The sequence below is a fragment of the Mya arenaria genome, chromosome 1, assembly GCF_026914265.1.
Source record: "Mya arenaria isolate MELC-2E11 chromosome 1, ASM2691426v1".
Classification (NCBI taxonomy): Eukaryota; Metazoa; Mollusca; class Bivalvia; order Myida; family Myidae; genus Mya; species Mya arenaria.
The window spans coordinates 26,945,608-26,965,018 of record NC_069122.1 but is presented as its reverse complement, the minus strand read 5'-3'; the positions used below and the strand labels follow the sequence as shown (position 1 = coordinate 26,965,018).

Below are 19,411 nucleotides of genomic sequence, written 5' to 3'. Positions count from 1 at the left end.
TATTTCTGGACCCATTTCATTAACTAAGAATTCATTTGTTGTTTTTTTCATAGAGAACAAGTATGTAAAACTGTTAAACATTACCATATACAACAAAATGTTCAGTACATGTAATACATAATTGTGCTTAATCGCAAAGACAACAATTGCAGAGGGTATTTCTCTACATAAAGGTATGCGATATTTAGACTGTCTCTTATAAACCTGAATAGGAACAAAACAACAAAAAGCGTAAACAAATTATCTTATTCAAACATAAAAGAATTTGCATCGACGTTTGTAACCCGATACATTCGTTATTATGCAAAATACAAATGTTAAAACAAAGCTCACCTTCCAAAAGAATTAAAACGTGGCTAATGTGTTGCTATTGTGACCGTATGAGCATAATCGTTAAATAATTACAACAATTTTGCACGCGAAAGAAAATGGGATAGTGGATAAGTAATTCATTGTAAGTTGACATTTTAACTATATTTACATATATATTTCATTATATTTCACAAAACCATTTCAACAACCATGCGACATTGTTTATGATGTAAAATTTGTTAACTTCATGCCAACGAAAGTGACTTAGTATGTGTTATCATAACACTCGTCACAATTGTTGTAAAATATATAATGTTTAAACTAACTGAAGTTTGAAAACTTGGCGGTTGTGTTTGAACTTAATTAAACTGAAAATACTAGATTATTAACTTTATTTTTTATGTATTATTTAATAGTGGGTTAAAGACGGGATTGCACGTCTAAATCAAATTGTAATCCCCAAAATGCATACAAAAAATACTTAACACATGTGCATTGTGAGATGAACTTTTAATGGAATCATAAGCCACTTACTGGAAATATCTGATATGCCCAATAATATTTTTTTATATTTAAGCTTACATTAGCATGAAGTAAAATCAATCTAAAAGCATTCTGTGTCCGCCGTCATTTATAGCACTCACAAAGCACTGGTGTTCTGTATGAATGTAGCAAGGGTAATTTTAACATACCGTTGGAAACATTAAAATTGGAATTCCTGGGTGAGCTGGTAGGATAGTCAGCTACTAAGGCCCAAACATATACAAAAGTATACGTTTTCAAAGGAAAAAAATCGAACTCAATTTTGTCTATAATTTCAGGGGCCGAATTTTTATTATGTGGCAATTGAATTTACTGACGTTGTCATAAATGCGTCTATACTGATCCGTTGGCCTTAGTACTTGTACCACAGATCGTTGTCCTTAATGCCCGTATCATTTCCCGTCGTCCAAAGTGCCTGTATCATTTCCCATCGTACAAAGTTTCTGTATCATGTCCAGTCGTCCAAAGTGACTGTATCATATCCCGTCGTCCAAAGTGCCTGTATCATTTCTCGTCGCCCAAAGTGCCTGTATCATTTTCCATCGTCCAAAGTGACTGTATCATATCCCGTCATCCAAAGTGCTTGTATCTTTTCCGTCGTCCAACCAAAGTACCTGTATAATTTCTCGTCGTCCAAAGTGCCTGTATCATTTCCCGTCGTCCAAAATGACGGTATATTTTCTCGTTGTCCTTAGTGCATGTATCATTTTCCGTCGTCCAAAAGGCCTGTATCATTTCCCGTCGCCCAAAGTGCCTGTATCATTTCTTGTTGTCCAAAGTACCTGTATCATTTCTCGTCGTCCAAAGTGTCTGTATCATTTCTCGTCGTCCAAAGTGTCTGTATCATTTCTCGTCGTCCAAAGTGCCTGTATCATTCCCATCCTCCAAAGTGCCTGTATCATTTCCCGTCGTTCAAAGTGCTTGTAGCTTTTCCGTCGTCCAAAGTGCCTGAATCATAACTCGTCGTCCAAAGTACCTGTATCATTTCCAGTCGTCCAAAGTGACTGTAACATTTTTCGTCGTGCAAAGTGCCTGCACCATTTCTCGTCGTCCAAAGTTCCTGTATCATTTCTCGTTGTCCTTAGTGCATGTAACATTTTCCTTCGTCCAAAGTGCCTGTATCATTTTTCGTCGTCCAAAGTGCCTGTATCATTTTCTGTCGTCCAAAGTACCTGTATCATATCTGGTCGTCCAAAGTGCCCGTATCAATTTCTCGTTGTCCTTAGTGCATGGGTCATGTCTCGTTGCACAAATATATCATGACTCGTTTCCATTATGCTTGTAGCATATCCCTTTAGCTCTGGCTTCCTGCTTGTATGTACAAACTATTGTTGTCTTTAGTTCGGTAGCCATGTCTCGTTGTCCTAAGTGGTAGTTTAAAGTACCGGTGTTCTTAGTTCATGTATTACATTCCAAGTTTCGTCTGCCTATATGCTTGTATTCCCGTTAGTTCATGCAACAATTATCGTTGTCCTAACTGGCTATATCAAGTTTCGTTGGTCCTAATGACTGATCAAGTATATTTCATGTATCGTTGTCTTTAGGATGTGTACACAATCGCATTGTGGTCTCCATTCATACTGTCTTTTTTGGCCTTCGTGCTGGTACCACGTATCGCTGTCCTAAATACGTGTTCCTCTTCTTATTTCATGATTGAATATATGATGTTTCGAAGTGCGTGTACCATTTCACGTCGTCCTTATTGCGTATAGCATGTTTCGTTGTTCCTAGTGATTGTTTTATGTATCGTTGTCTTTGATGTTTGTTTCATGTGTCGTTTTACCTAATATGCATACAAATACGCGATGTCATGACTGCGATTATACTGTACACATACCTTTGGCCTTCGTGCTGGTACAAAATATCGTGCGTGGATTATGTCTTGTTGTCTAACTTAATGTCAATGCAGATCTTTTGTTGAAACTGTTTTTTTATACATGGTTTCAGCTACTTATTCTCTAACTATAACCATTGTTAAGTTGTATGATGAAATATCTCTTTTCAAAAGTTCTTATTTACACATTAAATTATTTAGGATACCCGATACACCGGCGCAATATTATTGCATTGAAGCGAGCAAAATATTTTTTAAATGCGCTGTTTTAATTACGAAATAAACTGTGACAAATCATAAGCAGTGTTAAAACAAAAATACCAAAAGCTGGAACCTTTCAACAAATGTTAATATTTGCTCAAATTTCGTCTTTGAAAACAACAATTTAATTACGGCTGTGGTGTTGCGTGATTGGTTGTCTGACATTACGTGATGTTATTATGTGATGATACCGTATCTTTAACAGGTCAAAATATCAACTACTTTAAAGTCCCAGTGGCCGTGAGAATTAACTGGTTGTATTCTACTTTTTTCTTGACTTTATCCACTTAAACCAAAATACTCTTTTTTTGCTATGACTGTATTTTCTTCTGCAATTTCGATAATATAGAGTAAAATAATGAAAAAATAAGTGTTTTCAGATGCATAACCGGGAAAACTATTTTGGGTCCAACAACATGAGCGAGTTACTTTAAAACAAATAATTACAAAAGATCTTAATTGTGAGGAAATTGTTTAAAATTCGTCTTAATAAACTATGAAATCATATGTCATAGTTAAGACAAAACAATAACAATTATTGCATCCATAATCTATGTAAATGTACATAACAACACCCAAATTAATTTTACTTTAAAAAATATTATATTTTCATTTTATATATTTTTATTACTTAAAATCATGTACTTTAAATCTAATATCATCTAAAGTAAGATAAAGTAAACAAAATGGTGAAAAACATCGTATGAGCATAATTTCATGAAATTCATTTTATATCAAATTGTAACAGAATTATATATGCAATGCCTAGCAATTAAATAACGTACATTGAATGTTCAGTTATAGTTTGCACAAAATGACAATTATGATAATAATATTTTTAGAGTAATAAGACAAAATAAATAATAAAAAACTTATTACATTTTAACAATCAAAGTTTTCATGAGCATGTGTAATATAAAATAGTGATGAAATTAAGCCAGTGCCTGGGTATCTTCAAGTTTACATAAGAGTAATGTGTGTTCGGTGGAGTTACTGTTTTTAGTGTGTAATATGTTATCAAGCTTACTGTGAAATACTTATTGTGCTTATCGTGGAATATTGCTGTTATTTATTCGCACACTACCGTTTCCAAGTGGTAATTAATGAACACGCGATAGCAATGAAATGCTACAAATTACTTTATACTGTTTTTTGTAGAAATAAACTGCTTAAAAACATTGCAGAGTAATTTCGATTGAAGTACAAAAACATTTGTGCCTTCAAGCTGCTATTGGATTTCAGCATTTTTAAACGAAATAGTTAAAAGTGGTTGTTATATTTCATTGCAAATGACATAATAAGGATTTGAAGACAAACTTTGAGGAAAGTTATTAAATACAGTTCCTTAGTTAAATTCAGACTTGAAGTTATTCACTAAGTAAAATGCTTAAATATACTTCTGAGTTAATAAAACAGATAAGTGGCAATAATTCAAAGCATACCAGATGTTTGGTAAAGTCAGCTGCATTTATGAAAAACAACCGTATTTTACTGTAGAAGTAGTAGTAGTATTTGTACTTGAACTATCGCGTTAAATCGTGCCAACGATAGTGATTAATAAAATGCTGTAGTAACTTGTTTCACAGTCGTTGTAAATAAATAAGTATACATTATTTTGTCGAATGGTAATACAAACAATTGTAGAGGATATTTCTGTATTATTTTAAAGGTTAAGGAAAATATTTCGTCCAAAAGCAATTTAGGTGGCCTTTATTGAAGGTGGTAGAGCAAATATTTAAACATAATAGAATTCATATATTTTGTTTCCCGATGCGTGCGCTTTTGAGTAAAATATACATGTTGAATGAGGCAAAGCGATGTCCTTAAAACAAATAAACATAGCAGATGTGATTATATTTGAAATCGCAGATGACAAGCGTACATAAATTAAAAACGTGAATGAAAATGGAATAGTTGATAAATGCTTAAATGTAAGTGTTAACACATTGATTGTTATTCGCATAGATATGTAAGAAGCATGCGACCTTGCTTTTTAATGATTCAATTGTAAAATATGTCGATTGTGTTTTGACTTTGAAAATACTAAATAAATTATAAATAATTTTTTTTTAAACCGGTCAAGTACATGTATAATTCGAGGTCGTAGGGATTTTATCACAAAATATTTCCAAATAATACTTGAAACATTACGTACGTGGATTTAAATTTAAAAATAAATGTGAGTATCCGTTGTGTGTCTTCCGTTAGATCACGTTGCAGCCGCCAAGTTCAGCTTTCCAGGTGATCAGATTTACAAATTCCTCAAATCTTTAATATTTTGTATGTGGTTATATTATTGAGTCCCGAAGTAACGCCCCCTCTAACGTCCATTCCAAAGGTCGCCCCTGATATTTTACTAAATTTAGCCTTTGGTCTCTATGAAGATAGATACATTATATATATATATTACAACCTTTGGTGGAAAGGCGTATTTAATAATATGTTGGAGCCGCCCCTGCACTGACGTATATAGAAGGTCACCAAAACTAGTAGCGATCTTAAATTATTGTCTTCGGCTCATCAGTTTCTGTTCCAAAAGTTTAACGAATTAACATTAAGTCATGCATGCAGGCATTGTCTATTTGTGGAATGCAATTGAACAACGTCTTCCCTTAGTGCATGTACCATGTCTCATTTTGCTTAGAGCGGATACCATGTCCCGTTTTGCTTCAAGCTGGTACTATGTATCGTTTTGCATGGAGAGGGTACTATGTCACGTTCTGCATAGAGAGGGTATCATGTCTCGTTTTCCTTAGAGCGGGTACCATGTCTCGTTTTGCTTAGAGCGGATACCATGTCAGGTTTTGCTTAGAGCGGATACAATGTCTCGTTTGGCGTAGAGTGAGTACCATGTTTCGTTTTACATAGAGAGGGAACCATGTCTCGTTGTGCAAAGAGAGAGTACCAGGTCTCGTTTTGCATAGAGTGGGAACCATGTCTCGTTTTGCATAGAGGGGGTACCATGTCTCGTTTCGCATAGAAAGGGTACCATGTCTCGTTTGGCATAGAGAGGGTATCATGTCTCGTTTTCCTTAGAGCGGGCACCATGTCTCGTTTTGCTTAGAGCGGATACCATGTCACGTTTTGCTTAGAGCGGATACCATGTCTCGTTTTGCGTAGAGTGAGTACCATGTTACGTTTGGCATAGATAGGGTGCCATGTCTCGTTTTGCTAAGAGAGGGTACCATGTCATGTTTATCATAAAGAGGGTACCATGTCTCATTTTCCTTGGAGCGGCGACCATGTCTCGTTTTTCATAAAGCGGATACCATGTCACGTTTTGCTTAGAGTGAGTACCATTGCTCGTTTTGTTTAGAGCGGGTACCATGTCTCGTTTTTCTTAGAGCAGATACCATGTCTCGTTTTGCTTAAAGTGAGTACCATGTCTCGTTTTACATAGAGCGGGAACCATGTCCCGTTTTGCATAGAGATGCAACCATGTCTCGTTTTGCACAGAGAGGGTACCATGCCACGTTTTGCATAGAGAGGGTACCATGTCACGTTTTTCTTCAAGCGGGTGCCATGTCTCGTTTTGCATAGAGAGGGTACACTGTCACGTTTTGCTTAGATCGGGTACCATGTCCCGTTTTGCATAGAGGGGGTACCATGTCTCGTTTTACATAGAGAGGGAACCATATCTCGTCTTGCATATAGAGGGTACCATGTCTCGTTTTGCATAGAAAGGGTACCATGTCTCGTTTTGCATAGAAAGGGTACCATGTCTCGTTTTGCTTAGAGTGGATACCATGTCTCGATTTGCTTAGAGCGGGTACTATGTCTCGTTTTGCATAGACAGGGTATCATGTCTCGTTTTCCTAAGAGCGGGTATCATGTCCCGTTCTGTATAGAGAGGGTACCATGTCTCGTTTTGCATAGAAGGGGTACCATGTCTCGTTTTGCATAGATAGTGTTCCATATCTCGTTTTGCTTAGATCGGGTACCATGTCTCGTATTGCATTGAGAGGGTACCATGTCACGTTTTTCCTTTGAGAGGATACCATTGCTCGTTGTTTTATTAGGCAGATACCATGTTACGTTTTGCTTAGAGCGTATACCATGTCTCGTTTTGCTAGGAGCGGGTACTTTGTCTCGCTTTGCATAGAGATGGTACCACGTCTCGTTTTGTTTAGATCGGGTACCATGTCTCGTTTTGCATAGAGAGGGTACCATGTCTCGTTTTTGTTTAGAGCGGATACCATGTTTTGTTTTCCGTAGAGCGGATACTATGGCTCGTTTTCTTATCAGAGCGGGTACCATGTTACGGTTTACTTAGAGCGGATACCATGTTTTGTTTTTCTTAAAGCGGGTATCATGTCTCGTTTTGCTTAAAGCGGATACTATGTCTCGTTCTCCTTAAGTCGGGTACCATGACTCGTTTCCTTTAGAGCGGGTAACATAGCTCGTTTTCCCTAGAGAGGGTACCATGTCTCGTTTAGAGCGGATACCATTTCTCGTTTCCCTTAGTGCTTATACCATGTCTCGTTGTCCTACTTGTATTTCATGTTTCGCTGTCCTTAGTGTGTGTACCTAGTTTCGGTGTCCTTATTGCGTGCACAAAGTCAACAGTGTGTGTGCTTAGTCTCGTTGTCCTACTTCATGTATCCTGTCTCGTTTTCCTTAGAGTGTCTGTCTTGTTTCGTTTCCTGATTGCGTTTTCCAAGTTACGTTGTCCTATATGCGTTGTCCCTACTACGTATACAAATTATATGTGTCCCTAGTGCTTGAAGTATGACTCGTTATCCTAGGTGTGACTAAAATGTCTCGTTAACTTTTTGTGTGTACCAAGTCTCGTTGTCGTAAGTGTGGGTGTCATTTCCTTTCTTAATTAATTTGTGTTCCATGTATCTTTGTCCTGAGTGCATCTGGCACGTTTTGTTGTCCTAGATGTCCTAAGTATGTGTGTTAATGTCCTGTACTTTGTATTGCTTGTCCATGTATCAAGGTCCCTGGTGCATATACCTCGTACCGTTGTCCTGAGTGCCTGTACAACGTCTTTTTGTCCCTGGGGAAAATGCCTCGTCTCGTTGTCCTTAGTGCACTTACCACGTCTCATTGTCCTTGGGGCATATTCCGCGCCTCGTTTTCCTTATTGCCTCCGAATTGAGATTATGGTTAAAGAGATGTAGAAATTTGGGTATGATGAGGCTATCCTAGAAATAAACATTATATTCTTTTGCTGCAAGAAGACTTATGGTTGTTTTTGTTTGCAAAAATTAGGCTTAAATACACCTTCACATTTTTTTCCTAGCCACATGATAGCCTTTTCTGTACTATTATTTGCGTTTGTTTGGAACTGAGTTGGATTTTGAAAAGCCGTCCAGTGGTATGCTTGACACAAGAAAACTGGATTTACTGGAGACTGAATTGACTTTAAAACCTATATAGAATTTACACTAAATCGTCTCAAATATAGCAAAACAATTGTGTTTTTTTGCACTTTATTGAGCTTGATTGGACCGGCTTATTGTATATTTGGCACACTGGGAACTGACAAAATGTTTTTGAACACACAGTTACTTGAGAATAATCAGTCTTTGGTAACTGTATGACAAATTTAAGTTGAAGGTAGCCAATATGCAGCTGAATGAGTTCTGGTTTGACGTTTGTGTTGCCAATCTCGGGCGTGTTTGAGTATGAGTCGGCTTGACTGTAACCATAACAGATATACGGAGGGTGGCTTGGAACCTGTTTTGTCTGCAAGAGAACACTCGAGATTTCGCCTCTATGGGTTTTGATACAATCAGTGGCCTTATAAAAACACGTTTTAGCTTTATGATTACTGATATGACCTGCTTGGAAAATGTTTCGAGGTTGTTTGTACTATAATAAACGATCGGTTGGAAAAACACTGTACGGACTGGATGACCTTTTATAAGAAGTATTTTATATGTAAACTGTAAAGTACTGGATGCACTTAAGATAATGCATTGTATCGTTAACACGACTTTTAATGTGGGAGAAGAGTTGAAATGAAGCAAAACTGTTAAGAGATTTCATAGTATGAGTGTTTCAATTAAAATGACGACGAAACAAGTAATGATGACCTAGTCGATATTGGTCATGTATGTATTTTAACATTCAGATTTTGACCTTGGTATCTAAATGATTAATTTTGAATGTCATTAGGAAGTACATTATAAAACTGTTCTAGCACATATTCCTTAAGACATATGATAATATGTTGCATTTGAATGCTACGTGTGCAAATTTTCACCTGGGGTATTTTTGACTCATTTATATGATAGTTGAGAACTTGCATTTCTTTTATAAAATGCCAATAGGTTGCGTTGAAAAGCACATTAGACAACTCCTATTCACTTAGCGATATTATGTTGCGGTAGCTTAGTTAGTGATAAAGCTATTTATCAGAAAACATTTAAACTGCACGCATCACGTTGCTTGATTCTAAAGAAATGGGGATAAAGATTTTTTAAAAGTTGATATCTTCTACGGTATCAGCTGAAATCGGACTGTGATAGCGATTAGAATTACATATATTTCGCAAATTGATATTCCATTTTTATAGCATGTGAGTCTAAAGGAATGAGAAAATAGCTTAAACTGATAACAAAATAGTAAAATCAGACGTACAAATGACATACAAAACATTTCAGTCCTTGTAGAAACAATCATTTGGGAAATTTAAAAGAAGAAAAATATAAGTTTGACAGAAAATGACAAAGAAGTACATCTAACAATTCCTATACTTTATTTGGTTTTTTTTCTCGATTATTTACTGCTAATCCCTGCCAAATATTAACTCCGCGAGGTCAAATCAATCGTTGTGTTCTAACGACATAAATACCAGCGAGATAGACACACTCCCTTTCACACAAGACCTGAGACAAAGTTGTCCCACTTGTCCTCTTCTTTGAGACCGCAAGGCGCAGACCTTTATATTCGGTATGCAGCCTCATGTTATAGTTTTCACAAAGAGTTCAAGTTGTGTCCCTTGAGTCAAAAGATAACAACCAATTACTTCTTTGACACCCAATAATAACCTAAGTAACTTCCGTTATTTGTAACAACTAATGGCATCATTAGAAACCAATGCAATTCATTAACAACTATTGACTTCATTAGCAGCCATTGGTTACCTTAGCAACTGACTTCTTCTATAACAACCAATGACTACTTTATCAATTAATGACTTTCTTAGCAAACAAAGACTACCTTATCAACCGATAACAAGTGGTCATTTATTTCCTTTGCAACTTATGACTTCCTAATTAACCAATGATAACCTAAGCAACTACTTTATCTGTACAGTCGATTTTTATGTTAGCAACGAATTACTTACTTAATAGGGTATGACTACCCTTCCTGTGTTATCATTTACTTCCTTTTATGTCCTTAGCAGCCGTTGACCTACATAGCAACTATTGGGTCCTTTGTCATTACAGAAATATTTAGCTTATCGATTAGACCGGTAGTGCCAGAATATACATCTGAAATAATGAGCAAAACTCAATTTCAAATTTAACACCTATATTTGATACTGCCTCAATGAGCACTTTTTTATGTTTTAAACTCTATTAATACAAGATGTAAGATACAAGTTGCAACAATCTTTACTTAAAGTATTGTATATGATAACAAAGACATTAGACAAATGAACTATTTTCCGACATAGCAATACCAAATATGTCTTCATGCAAAACTGCTACACTTATTCACATTTATGTCAATGATTAAATTGATCAGCTTCAGACCTACATTTAAATTTGTACTGAAGTAATAAAATAGATTAAGACTAATATATATTCAACAATCATCTCTAGTGCTAAGTCAAGTGTTCATAAATGTATGTATTTTCTGAATACACACATGTAGATTATTAATAACTATACGCTGTAAATGTGAACTGATGTTTGTTTTTATATCTGCATTAGGCTGATAAAAGATGGCGGCAACTAAGGAGATCGACAGCCCGGAGTCCTCAAACTGGTTCAAACAATGGATGGCCGTCTTCGTAACGAGGAGAGCTCTCCTGCCTTCTGTCAAGTCAAAGGCTGAACATCTGCGCGATGATTTACGTCAGAAGGCATCGAGTGAGCAGACTTGTTTTGCAGACCATGGTCATATATCTAACCGGCCAATACCTTGTCGATTTCATGAAAAAATTAGGAAAGAAATCAATGCCATACACAAAAGAAAAAACCCTTCCTGGAGGAACGCTTCGACTGACACATGGCGAGACTCAGCGTTTGCTGTTGCCAAGTTATTCATGCAGTCATCAGGGTATGATGATAAAACTTCATTTGATGAAATTGACTTCAACGGACTGGCAGCCTTTATATATAACTGCGGACGATTCACAAATACTGTGGAAACACTATCTGACAAGGTAAGATTTGTTTTAATTCCATCAGGTCCGTAAGACCTTAAAGATGATCGGCTTTGATTGAAATGATGATGAAATATATCATCCTCATTATCTTAAATTTAATCGTTTGCTTTATTATATGTAGTGAATTAATGCATTATCGGTATATGTTCAAATGCAATGCACAACAATTAACAATGATTTATCTCGCAATCAAAACAAACGCGCATGACAAATCATATTTGGTGTGTTCAAGCGAATTCATGCCATCATGAGAATAAGCATTATGTGGATTTTGTAGTTTATCAAACCAAAATTTACTTCCAGGCTCGGACGTACGTAAACAAGATCCGGCATATGCCAGATATATGTTCAGGTGCTCTGACAGACCAGGCCACCACTGAGTGTATAGACAGCATGTGTGCGCTGCTAAACGACCCATATTTTCAGGGTGATCTAGATATACAAGAAGCGATCGATCAACTGGATAAGGTAAAGGAAAAATACAAATTGTTAAATGAAACTTAGACGTTGAGGTTAAAGGATAAAAATAGCGACCAATAGATAAACGAGAGGCACTCGGGTAAAATGGCCAGAGAAATACGTGCATGTAAGGTGGTTAGTGTAATGTTGTCAGTGTAATGTATATAACAGACTCAAAACGGGATGGTTTAATATAGCTTTATTACATTCATACACATACGCACACGAACTTGAATCTAGTCAATAACTCAACTAACAACATACATGCAACTGTTAGCCAGAGGCGGGCTTATCATACACAGAGGCGGGTTTATCAATACTGGGCTCTGATTGGCCACTACAGTTAGAGAGACATTTTGGCGTGAGACCACAGTTATTTTTACTATATGTTTCATATAGACACTAACCTGGCTTTTGACTTTATACACATCCCAATTGAAAAACAAGGACATGGCATCTCTAGAACAATTTAAGACACAAAATATTATCACAAGAAAACACCATGTTGACCATTGACCTGACTGTCAAAATTGAGTTCAAATACAGAACCCTTCCGCCAAGGAGTCAATCGGCTACAAACAACTAATTTTCAGACTTCCACAAGCTATGATTTTTCCAATATTTACACTGAAAACTATCAATTTCTGCAATAAAGTGTCAAATTCAGTCAAGTTCTCTGCATAAACCACATTTTTTGCTTCTTTTTCATTCAATTTTAATAACATTTTGATACTTGAACACACTCTTTTTTCTGTATTAACATCCGGTTCTTGGTCAACGGGGGGGGGCAGATAACTGTGGTCTTGAGCCTATTTAAGCAATATTTTTTCAGAAACAGACTTCAAAACTCCTATAGTTCAGCTTCAGGCTATATGCAACACATACTGAAAGTTTGGCAATGATATATCAAACACTCAATGAATGAGACAAGTATTAGCACCTGTGGTATTTTCATAAAAAGCAGAAACAGCCATTTCCCTCAAATGTTAAGCCGCAAACCTTTGAAGAGCCATTATTTCCTTATGCATTGGAATAATTTGACCAAGTAAAGTTTTCCTTGTAGCTTTCAATGGTGTCTATAGAACAGCACCACAAAAATGGTCTGCCTACTCTTTTAAAAAAAAACATCTAAGCAAAATAAGGTTTTACCACTTCATCGGCTTAGTGTTTTATATAAAAAATGACATAGAGCCAAACTAAAATGCCGCAACTTGTCAAAATTTTGCTTTTCTGGTCCACTTATATACAAAGGTAACAGAACTGTTCAGTTTAACACAAGAAATTTAGTGATCATGTGTTAATAGACAGTCTAAACAACACTATATGCCAAATTGTTGGCTTCCGGGACAAATGGCGCAACAAAGAAAATGGCAAAAAACACACCAAAAAATAAAGATTTATGGCAACTGCTAGTGTTTTCATGTATGAGGTGGCAACATGATGTAGAAAATGCAGAGATAGCATTATTATGCCCTTTTTTAAAATAAAATACTTTAAGAATCTGTTTTGAAGGCTAGATTTGGCATTAAATTCAGAGTACAGCACTTCACTATTGTCTATAAGATGCTTATTTACACCTGATTTGCTATAAATCTCACTCATTGGAATCATTTACACACAAACAAGTACTACAGAGTTGACTAACATCTTCATTCTTCTGAAATATTGGATTCAGAGCTGCATCTCCTGGATTCAGATTGCAGGACTACCGCCTGGGGAAAAGGCCACAGCTAACTGGAGCTTATTGGCACATCATGATCTGCAAGCAAGACACAAAAGCAATGTTTTACACAAATAAAACTATCTGCCACTACTGTTAAAGTTTGGAAAAAGGCCTGTAAACACTCATTTGAAGCATACACAACCTTTAATATAGTCATAAATGTGATAAATATGCAGAAAAGTTAATGAATTCAAAGATTTTCAGGACAAAATTAATAAAAGATATAGTCTTTTGGACATTTTGCAATCAGTTTTTAACAACTTAAAGGCAAATCTCATCTTATTGAGTACCCAGATGCATTTTGAAAGCATTCAAACCAGACATGCTTAGAATTTCTTCTTACTTGGAGATGATATTCCTTTCTTGAAAATCCTTGCCGAGAGCCGGTATGGACAATCACACGAGACCACAGTTTTACCAGCACTGGTTCTTGTCCTTGAAAATTCCTCTGTGGCTACAGCAACCAGGCTGGCTATTAAAATAAGCAATAAATTAGGGTTTTTAAAACATTTATAATGTATTAAGGTTGTGTTTTTAATGCATGAAGGGAAAAGGCTCTATTCTTTATGAAAACTGCTCACTTTTTATTTCTTATATATGAATGATTGATAGAATGAATCAATGATTTAATGAAAGGTGGCATTATTTCTTTAAAATTGGGATATCATTGTTGAAGAAGATGTTTTCTTGTCCATAAGCTGAAAATCATATGCACACTAAATAAAACATCAGTCTGCATCCTATGTGCAGTAAGTTTTGTTAAATTGCTTATAGAATTTGCAATTAATGTAATGTTTGCTTAAAAGAACAAACAAAATGTGTGAATAGATGCACAATACAGACCAAAGACTGATACAAGTCAACAGTTTCATTAGAAAATAATATTATTATCAAAGCCACATCAGAAATGATTGACAACATGAAAGAAATTCATTTAGGAATGGGACAAACAAAGTTTGGATACAATTTTCAATTATATAATCTTGAAGTACTTATAAACTACAGCATGTTGGCAAACACCAAGTACAGCTCAGCCTGTTGGGCAGCCTGAAGGGGGGGGGGGGTGGCTGTCTGGCTGGTTCTTCAACAGTTCCTCTTGGGTCTGCTTCCTATTTTTTAAAATCCCTCCATTTATACTTTGGAATTGAAAGTGAGGCTTTCATTCATTAGTTACCATCATTTTAAACTATTTCCAAACATTAAATTGAAAGTGAAAGTAGGTTTTTTTTTCAAAATGTCAAAAATATATCAGAAAATTATATATTATTAATTTATATTATGTAATATAAGATTTTCAAATTTCATACTCAAACACCAATATTCTATGGCTAAGCACAGTCAACTGGCCAAGTTTCAATAAGATTGCTGTATAAATTAAGAATTTATAACAATTTAAAATAGGCCACCCCTCCAAAAGCTTCCTCTATATTTAAGCAACATTTTTTCAGAAACAGACTTCAAAACTCCTATAGTTCAGCTTCAGGCTATATGCAACACATACTGAAAGTTTGGCAATGATATATCAAACACTCAATGAATGAGACAAGTATTAGCACCTGTGGTATTTTCATAAAAAGCAGAAACAGCCATTTCCCTCAAATGTTAAGCCGCAAACCTTTGAAGAGCCATTATTTCCTGATGCATTGGAATAATTTGACCAAGTAAAGTTTTCCTTGTAGCTTTCAATGGTGTCTATAGAACAGCACCACAAAAATGGCATGCCTACTCTTTTAAAAAAAATCTAAGCAAAATAAGGTTTTTCCACTTCATCGGCTTAGTGTTATATAAAAAATGACATAGAGCCAAACTAAAATGCCTCAACTTGTCAAAATTTTGCTTTTCTGGTCCACTTATATACAAAGATAACAGAACTGTTCAGTTTAACACAAGAAATTTAGTGATCATGTGTTAATAGACAGTCTAAACAACACTATATGCCAAATTGTTGGCTTCCGGGACAAATGGCGCAACAGAGAAAATGGCAAAAAAAAAACACCAAAAATTAAAGATTTATGACAACTGCTAGTGTTTTCATGTATGAGGTGGCAACATGATGTAGAAAATGCAGAGATAGCATTATTATGCCCTTTTTAAAAAAAAAATACTTTAAGAATCTGTTTTGAAGGCTAGATTTGGCATTAAATTCAGAGTACAGCACTTCACTATTGTCTATAAGATGCTTATTTACACCTGATTTGCTATAAATCTCACTCATTGGAATCATTTACACACAAACAAGTACTACAGAGTTGACTAACATCTTCATTCTTCTGAAATATTGGATTCAGAGCTGCATCTCCTGGATTCAGATTGCAGGACTACCGCCTGGGGAAAAGGCCACAGCTAACTGGAGCTTATTGGCACATCATGATCTGCAAGCAAGACACAAAAGCAATGTTTTACACAAATAAAACTATCTGCCACTACTGTTAAAGTTTGAAAAAGGCATGTAAACACTCATTTGAGGCATACACAACCTTTAATATAGTCATAAATGTGATAAATATGCAGAAAATTTAATGAATTCAAAGATTTTCAAGACAAATTTAATAAAAGATATAGTCTTTTGGACATTTTGCAATCAGTTTTTAACAACTCAAAGGTAAATCTCATCTTATTGAGTACCCAGATGCATTTTGAAAGCATTCAAACCAGACATGCTTAGAATTTCTCTTACTTGGAGATGATATTCCTTTCTTGAAAATCAATGATTTAATGAAAGGTGGCATTATTTCTTTAAAATTGGGATCTCATTGTGTTGCTGTGATTGTTGAAGAAGATGTTTTCTTGTCCATAAGCTGAAAATCATATGCACACTAAATAAAATATCAGTCAGCATCCTATGTGAAGTAAGTTTTGTTTAATTGCTTATAGAATTTGCAATTAATGTATTTTTTGCTTAAAAAAACAAACAAAATGTGTGAATAGATGCACAATACAGACCAAAGACTGATACAAGTCAGCAGTTTCATTAGAAAATAATATTATTATCAAAGCCACATCAGAAATGATTGACAACATGAAAGAAATTCATTTAGGAATGGAACAAACAAAGTTTGGATACAATTTTCCATTATATAATCTTGAAGTACTTACAAATTACAGCATGTTGGCAAACACCAAGTACAGCTCAGCCTGTTGGGCAGCTTGGGGGGGGGGCTGTCTGGCTGGTTCTTCAACAGTTCCTCCTGGGTCTGCTTCCTATGTTTAAAAATCCCTCCATTTATACTTTGGAATTGAAAGTGAGGCTTTCATTCATTATGTAACATCATTTTGAACTAATTCCAAACATTAAATTGAAAGTGAAAGTAGGTTTTTTTTTAAAATGTCAAAAATATATAAGAAAATTATATATTATTAATTTATATTATGTAATATAAGATTTTCAAATTTCATACTCAAACACCAATATTCTATGGCTAAGCACTGTCAACTCCAAAAGCTTCCTCTATATCAGGCGTGAGACCACAGTTATTTTTACTATATGTTTCATATAGACACTAACCTGGCTTTTGACTTTATACACATCCCAATTGAAAAACAAGGACATGGCATCTCTAGAACAATTCAAGACACGAAATATTATCACAAGAAAACACCATGTTGACCATTGACCTGACTGTCAAAATTGAGTTCAAATACAGAACCCTTCCGCCAAGGAGTCAATCGGCTACAAACAACTAATTTTCAGACTTCCACAAGCTATGATTTTTCCAATATTTACACTGAAAACTATCAATTTCTGCAATAAAGTGTCAAATTCAGTCAAGTTCTCTGCAAAAGCCACATTTTTTGCTTCTTTTTCATTCAATTTTAATAAAATATTGATACTTGAACACAAGCACTCTTTTGTCTGTATTAACATCCGGATCTTGGTCAACGGGGGGCAGATAACTGTGGTCTTGAGCCTATTTAAGCAACATTTTTTCAGAAACAGACTTCAAAACTCCTATAGTTCAGCTTCAGGCTATATGCAACATATACTGATAGTTTGGCAATGATATATCAAACACTCAATGAATGAGACAAGTATTAGCACCTGTGGTATTTTCATAAAAAGCAGAAACAGCCATTTCCCTCAAATGTTAAGCCGCAAACCTTTGAAGAGCCATTATTTCCTTATGCATTGGAATAATTTGACCAAGTAAAGTTTTCCTTGTAGCTTTCAATAGTGTCTATAGAACAGCACCACAAAAATGGCCTGCCTACTCTTTTAAAAAAAACATCTAAGCAAAATAAGGTTTTTCCACTTCATCGGCTTAGTGTTTTTTTTTTAAAATGACATAGAGCCAAACTAAAATGCCTCAACTTGTCAAAATTTTGCTTTTCTGGTCCACTTATATACAAAGGTAACAGAACTGTTCAGTTTAATACAAAAAAAATAGTGATCATGTGTTAATAGACAGTCTAAACAACACTATATGCCAAATTGTTGGCTTCCGAGACAAATGGCGCAACAAAGAAAATGGCAAAAAACACACCAAAAATTAAAGATTTATGACAACTGCTAGTGTTTTCATGTATGAGGTGGCTACATGATGTAGAAAATGCAGAGATAGCATTATTATGCCGATTTTAAAAAATAATACTTTAAGAATCTGTTTTGAAGGCTAGATTTGGCATTAAATTCAGAGTACAGCACTTCACTATTGTCTATAAGATGCTTATTTACACCTGATTTGCTATAAATCTCACTCACTGGAATCATTTACACACAATCAAGTACTGCAGAGTTGACTAACATCTTCATTCTTCTGAAATATTGGATTCAGAGCTGCATCTCCTGGATTCAGATTGCAGGACTACCGCCTGGGGAAAAGGCCACAGCTAACTGGAGCTTATTGGCACATCATGATCTGCAAGCAAGACACAAAAGCAATGTTTTACACAAATAAAACTATCTGCCACTACTGTTAAAGTTTGAAAAAGGCCTGTAAACACTCATTTGAGGCATACACAACCTTTAATATAGTCATAAATGTGATAAATATGCAGAAAAGTTAATGAATTCAAAGATTTTCAGGACAAATTTAATAAAAGATATAGTCTTTTGGACACTTTGCAATCAGTTTTTAACAACTCAAAGGTAAATCTCATCTTATTGAGTACCCAGATGCATTTTGAAAGCATTCAAACCAGACATGCTTAGAATTTCTCTTACTTGGAGATGATATTCCTTTCTTGAAAATCAATGATTTAATGAAAGGTGGCATTATTTCTTTAAAATTGGGATCTCATTGTGTTGCTGTGATTGTTGAAGAAGATGTTTTCTTGTCCATAAGCTGAAAATCATATGCACACTAAATAAAACATCAGTCTGCATCCTATGTGCAGTAAGTTTTGTTTAATTGCTTATAGAATTTGCAATTAATGTAATTTTTGCTTAAAGAACAAACAAAATGTGTGAATAGATGCACAATACAGACCAAAGACTGATACAAGTCAGCAGTTTCATTAGAAAATAATATTAATATCAGAGCCACATCAGAAATGATTGACAACATGAAAAAAATTCATTTAGGAATGGAACAAACAAAGTTTGGATACAATTTTCCATTATATAATCTTGAAGTACTTACAAATTACAGCATGTTGGCAGTACAGCTCAGCCTGGTGGGCAGCCTGAAGGGGGGGGGGGGGGGGGCTGTTTGTCTGGTTCTTCAACAGTTCCTCCTGGGTCTGCTTCCTCTGTTTAAAAATCCCTCCATTTATACTTTGGAATTGAAAGTGAGGCTTTCATTCATTAGTTGCCATCATTTGGAACTATTTCCAAACATTAAATTGAAAGTGAAAGTAGGTTTTTTCAAAATGTCAAAAATATATAAGAAAATTATATATTATTAATTTATATTATGTAATATAAGATTTTCAAATTTCATACTCAAACACCAATATTCTATGGCTCAGCACTGTCAACTGGCCAAATTTC

At 35.2% G+C, this 19,411-nt stretch overlaps 1 protein-coding gene and 1 long non-coding RNA gene across 2 annotated transcripts in view; one reads left to right on the top strand and one right to left on the bottom strand.

Annotated features, from left to right (window-relative positions):
* Positions 1-404: 404 nt before the first annotated feature.
* The window catches only part of LOC128225844 (uncharacterized), a 57,918-nt gene continuing 38,911 nt past the window's right edge, over positions 405-19,411 (top strand). The window contains exons 1-3 of the mRNA XM_052935744.1: positions 405-454; positions 10,843-11,297; positions 11,604-11,768. Of these exons, the coding sequence (XP_052791704.1) occupies positions 10,854-11,297; positions 11,604-11,768 (609 nt within the window). The 5' untranslated portion in view covers positions 405-454; positions 10,843-10,853. The remainder of the gene's footprint in view (positions 455-10,842; positions 11,298-11,603; positions 11,769-19,411) is intronic.
* LOC128240847 (uncharacterized) lies at positions 13,320-18,672 on the bottom strand. Its single transcript, XR_008262325.1, has 5 exons — positions 18,644-18,672; positions 18,225-18,338; positions 16,579-16,683; positions 13,826-13,954; positions 13,320-13,518 (listed from the first exon to the last, which is right to left on the bottom strand). It is a non-coding gene; the product is annotated as an uncharacterized LOC128240847 (long non-coding RNA).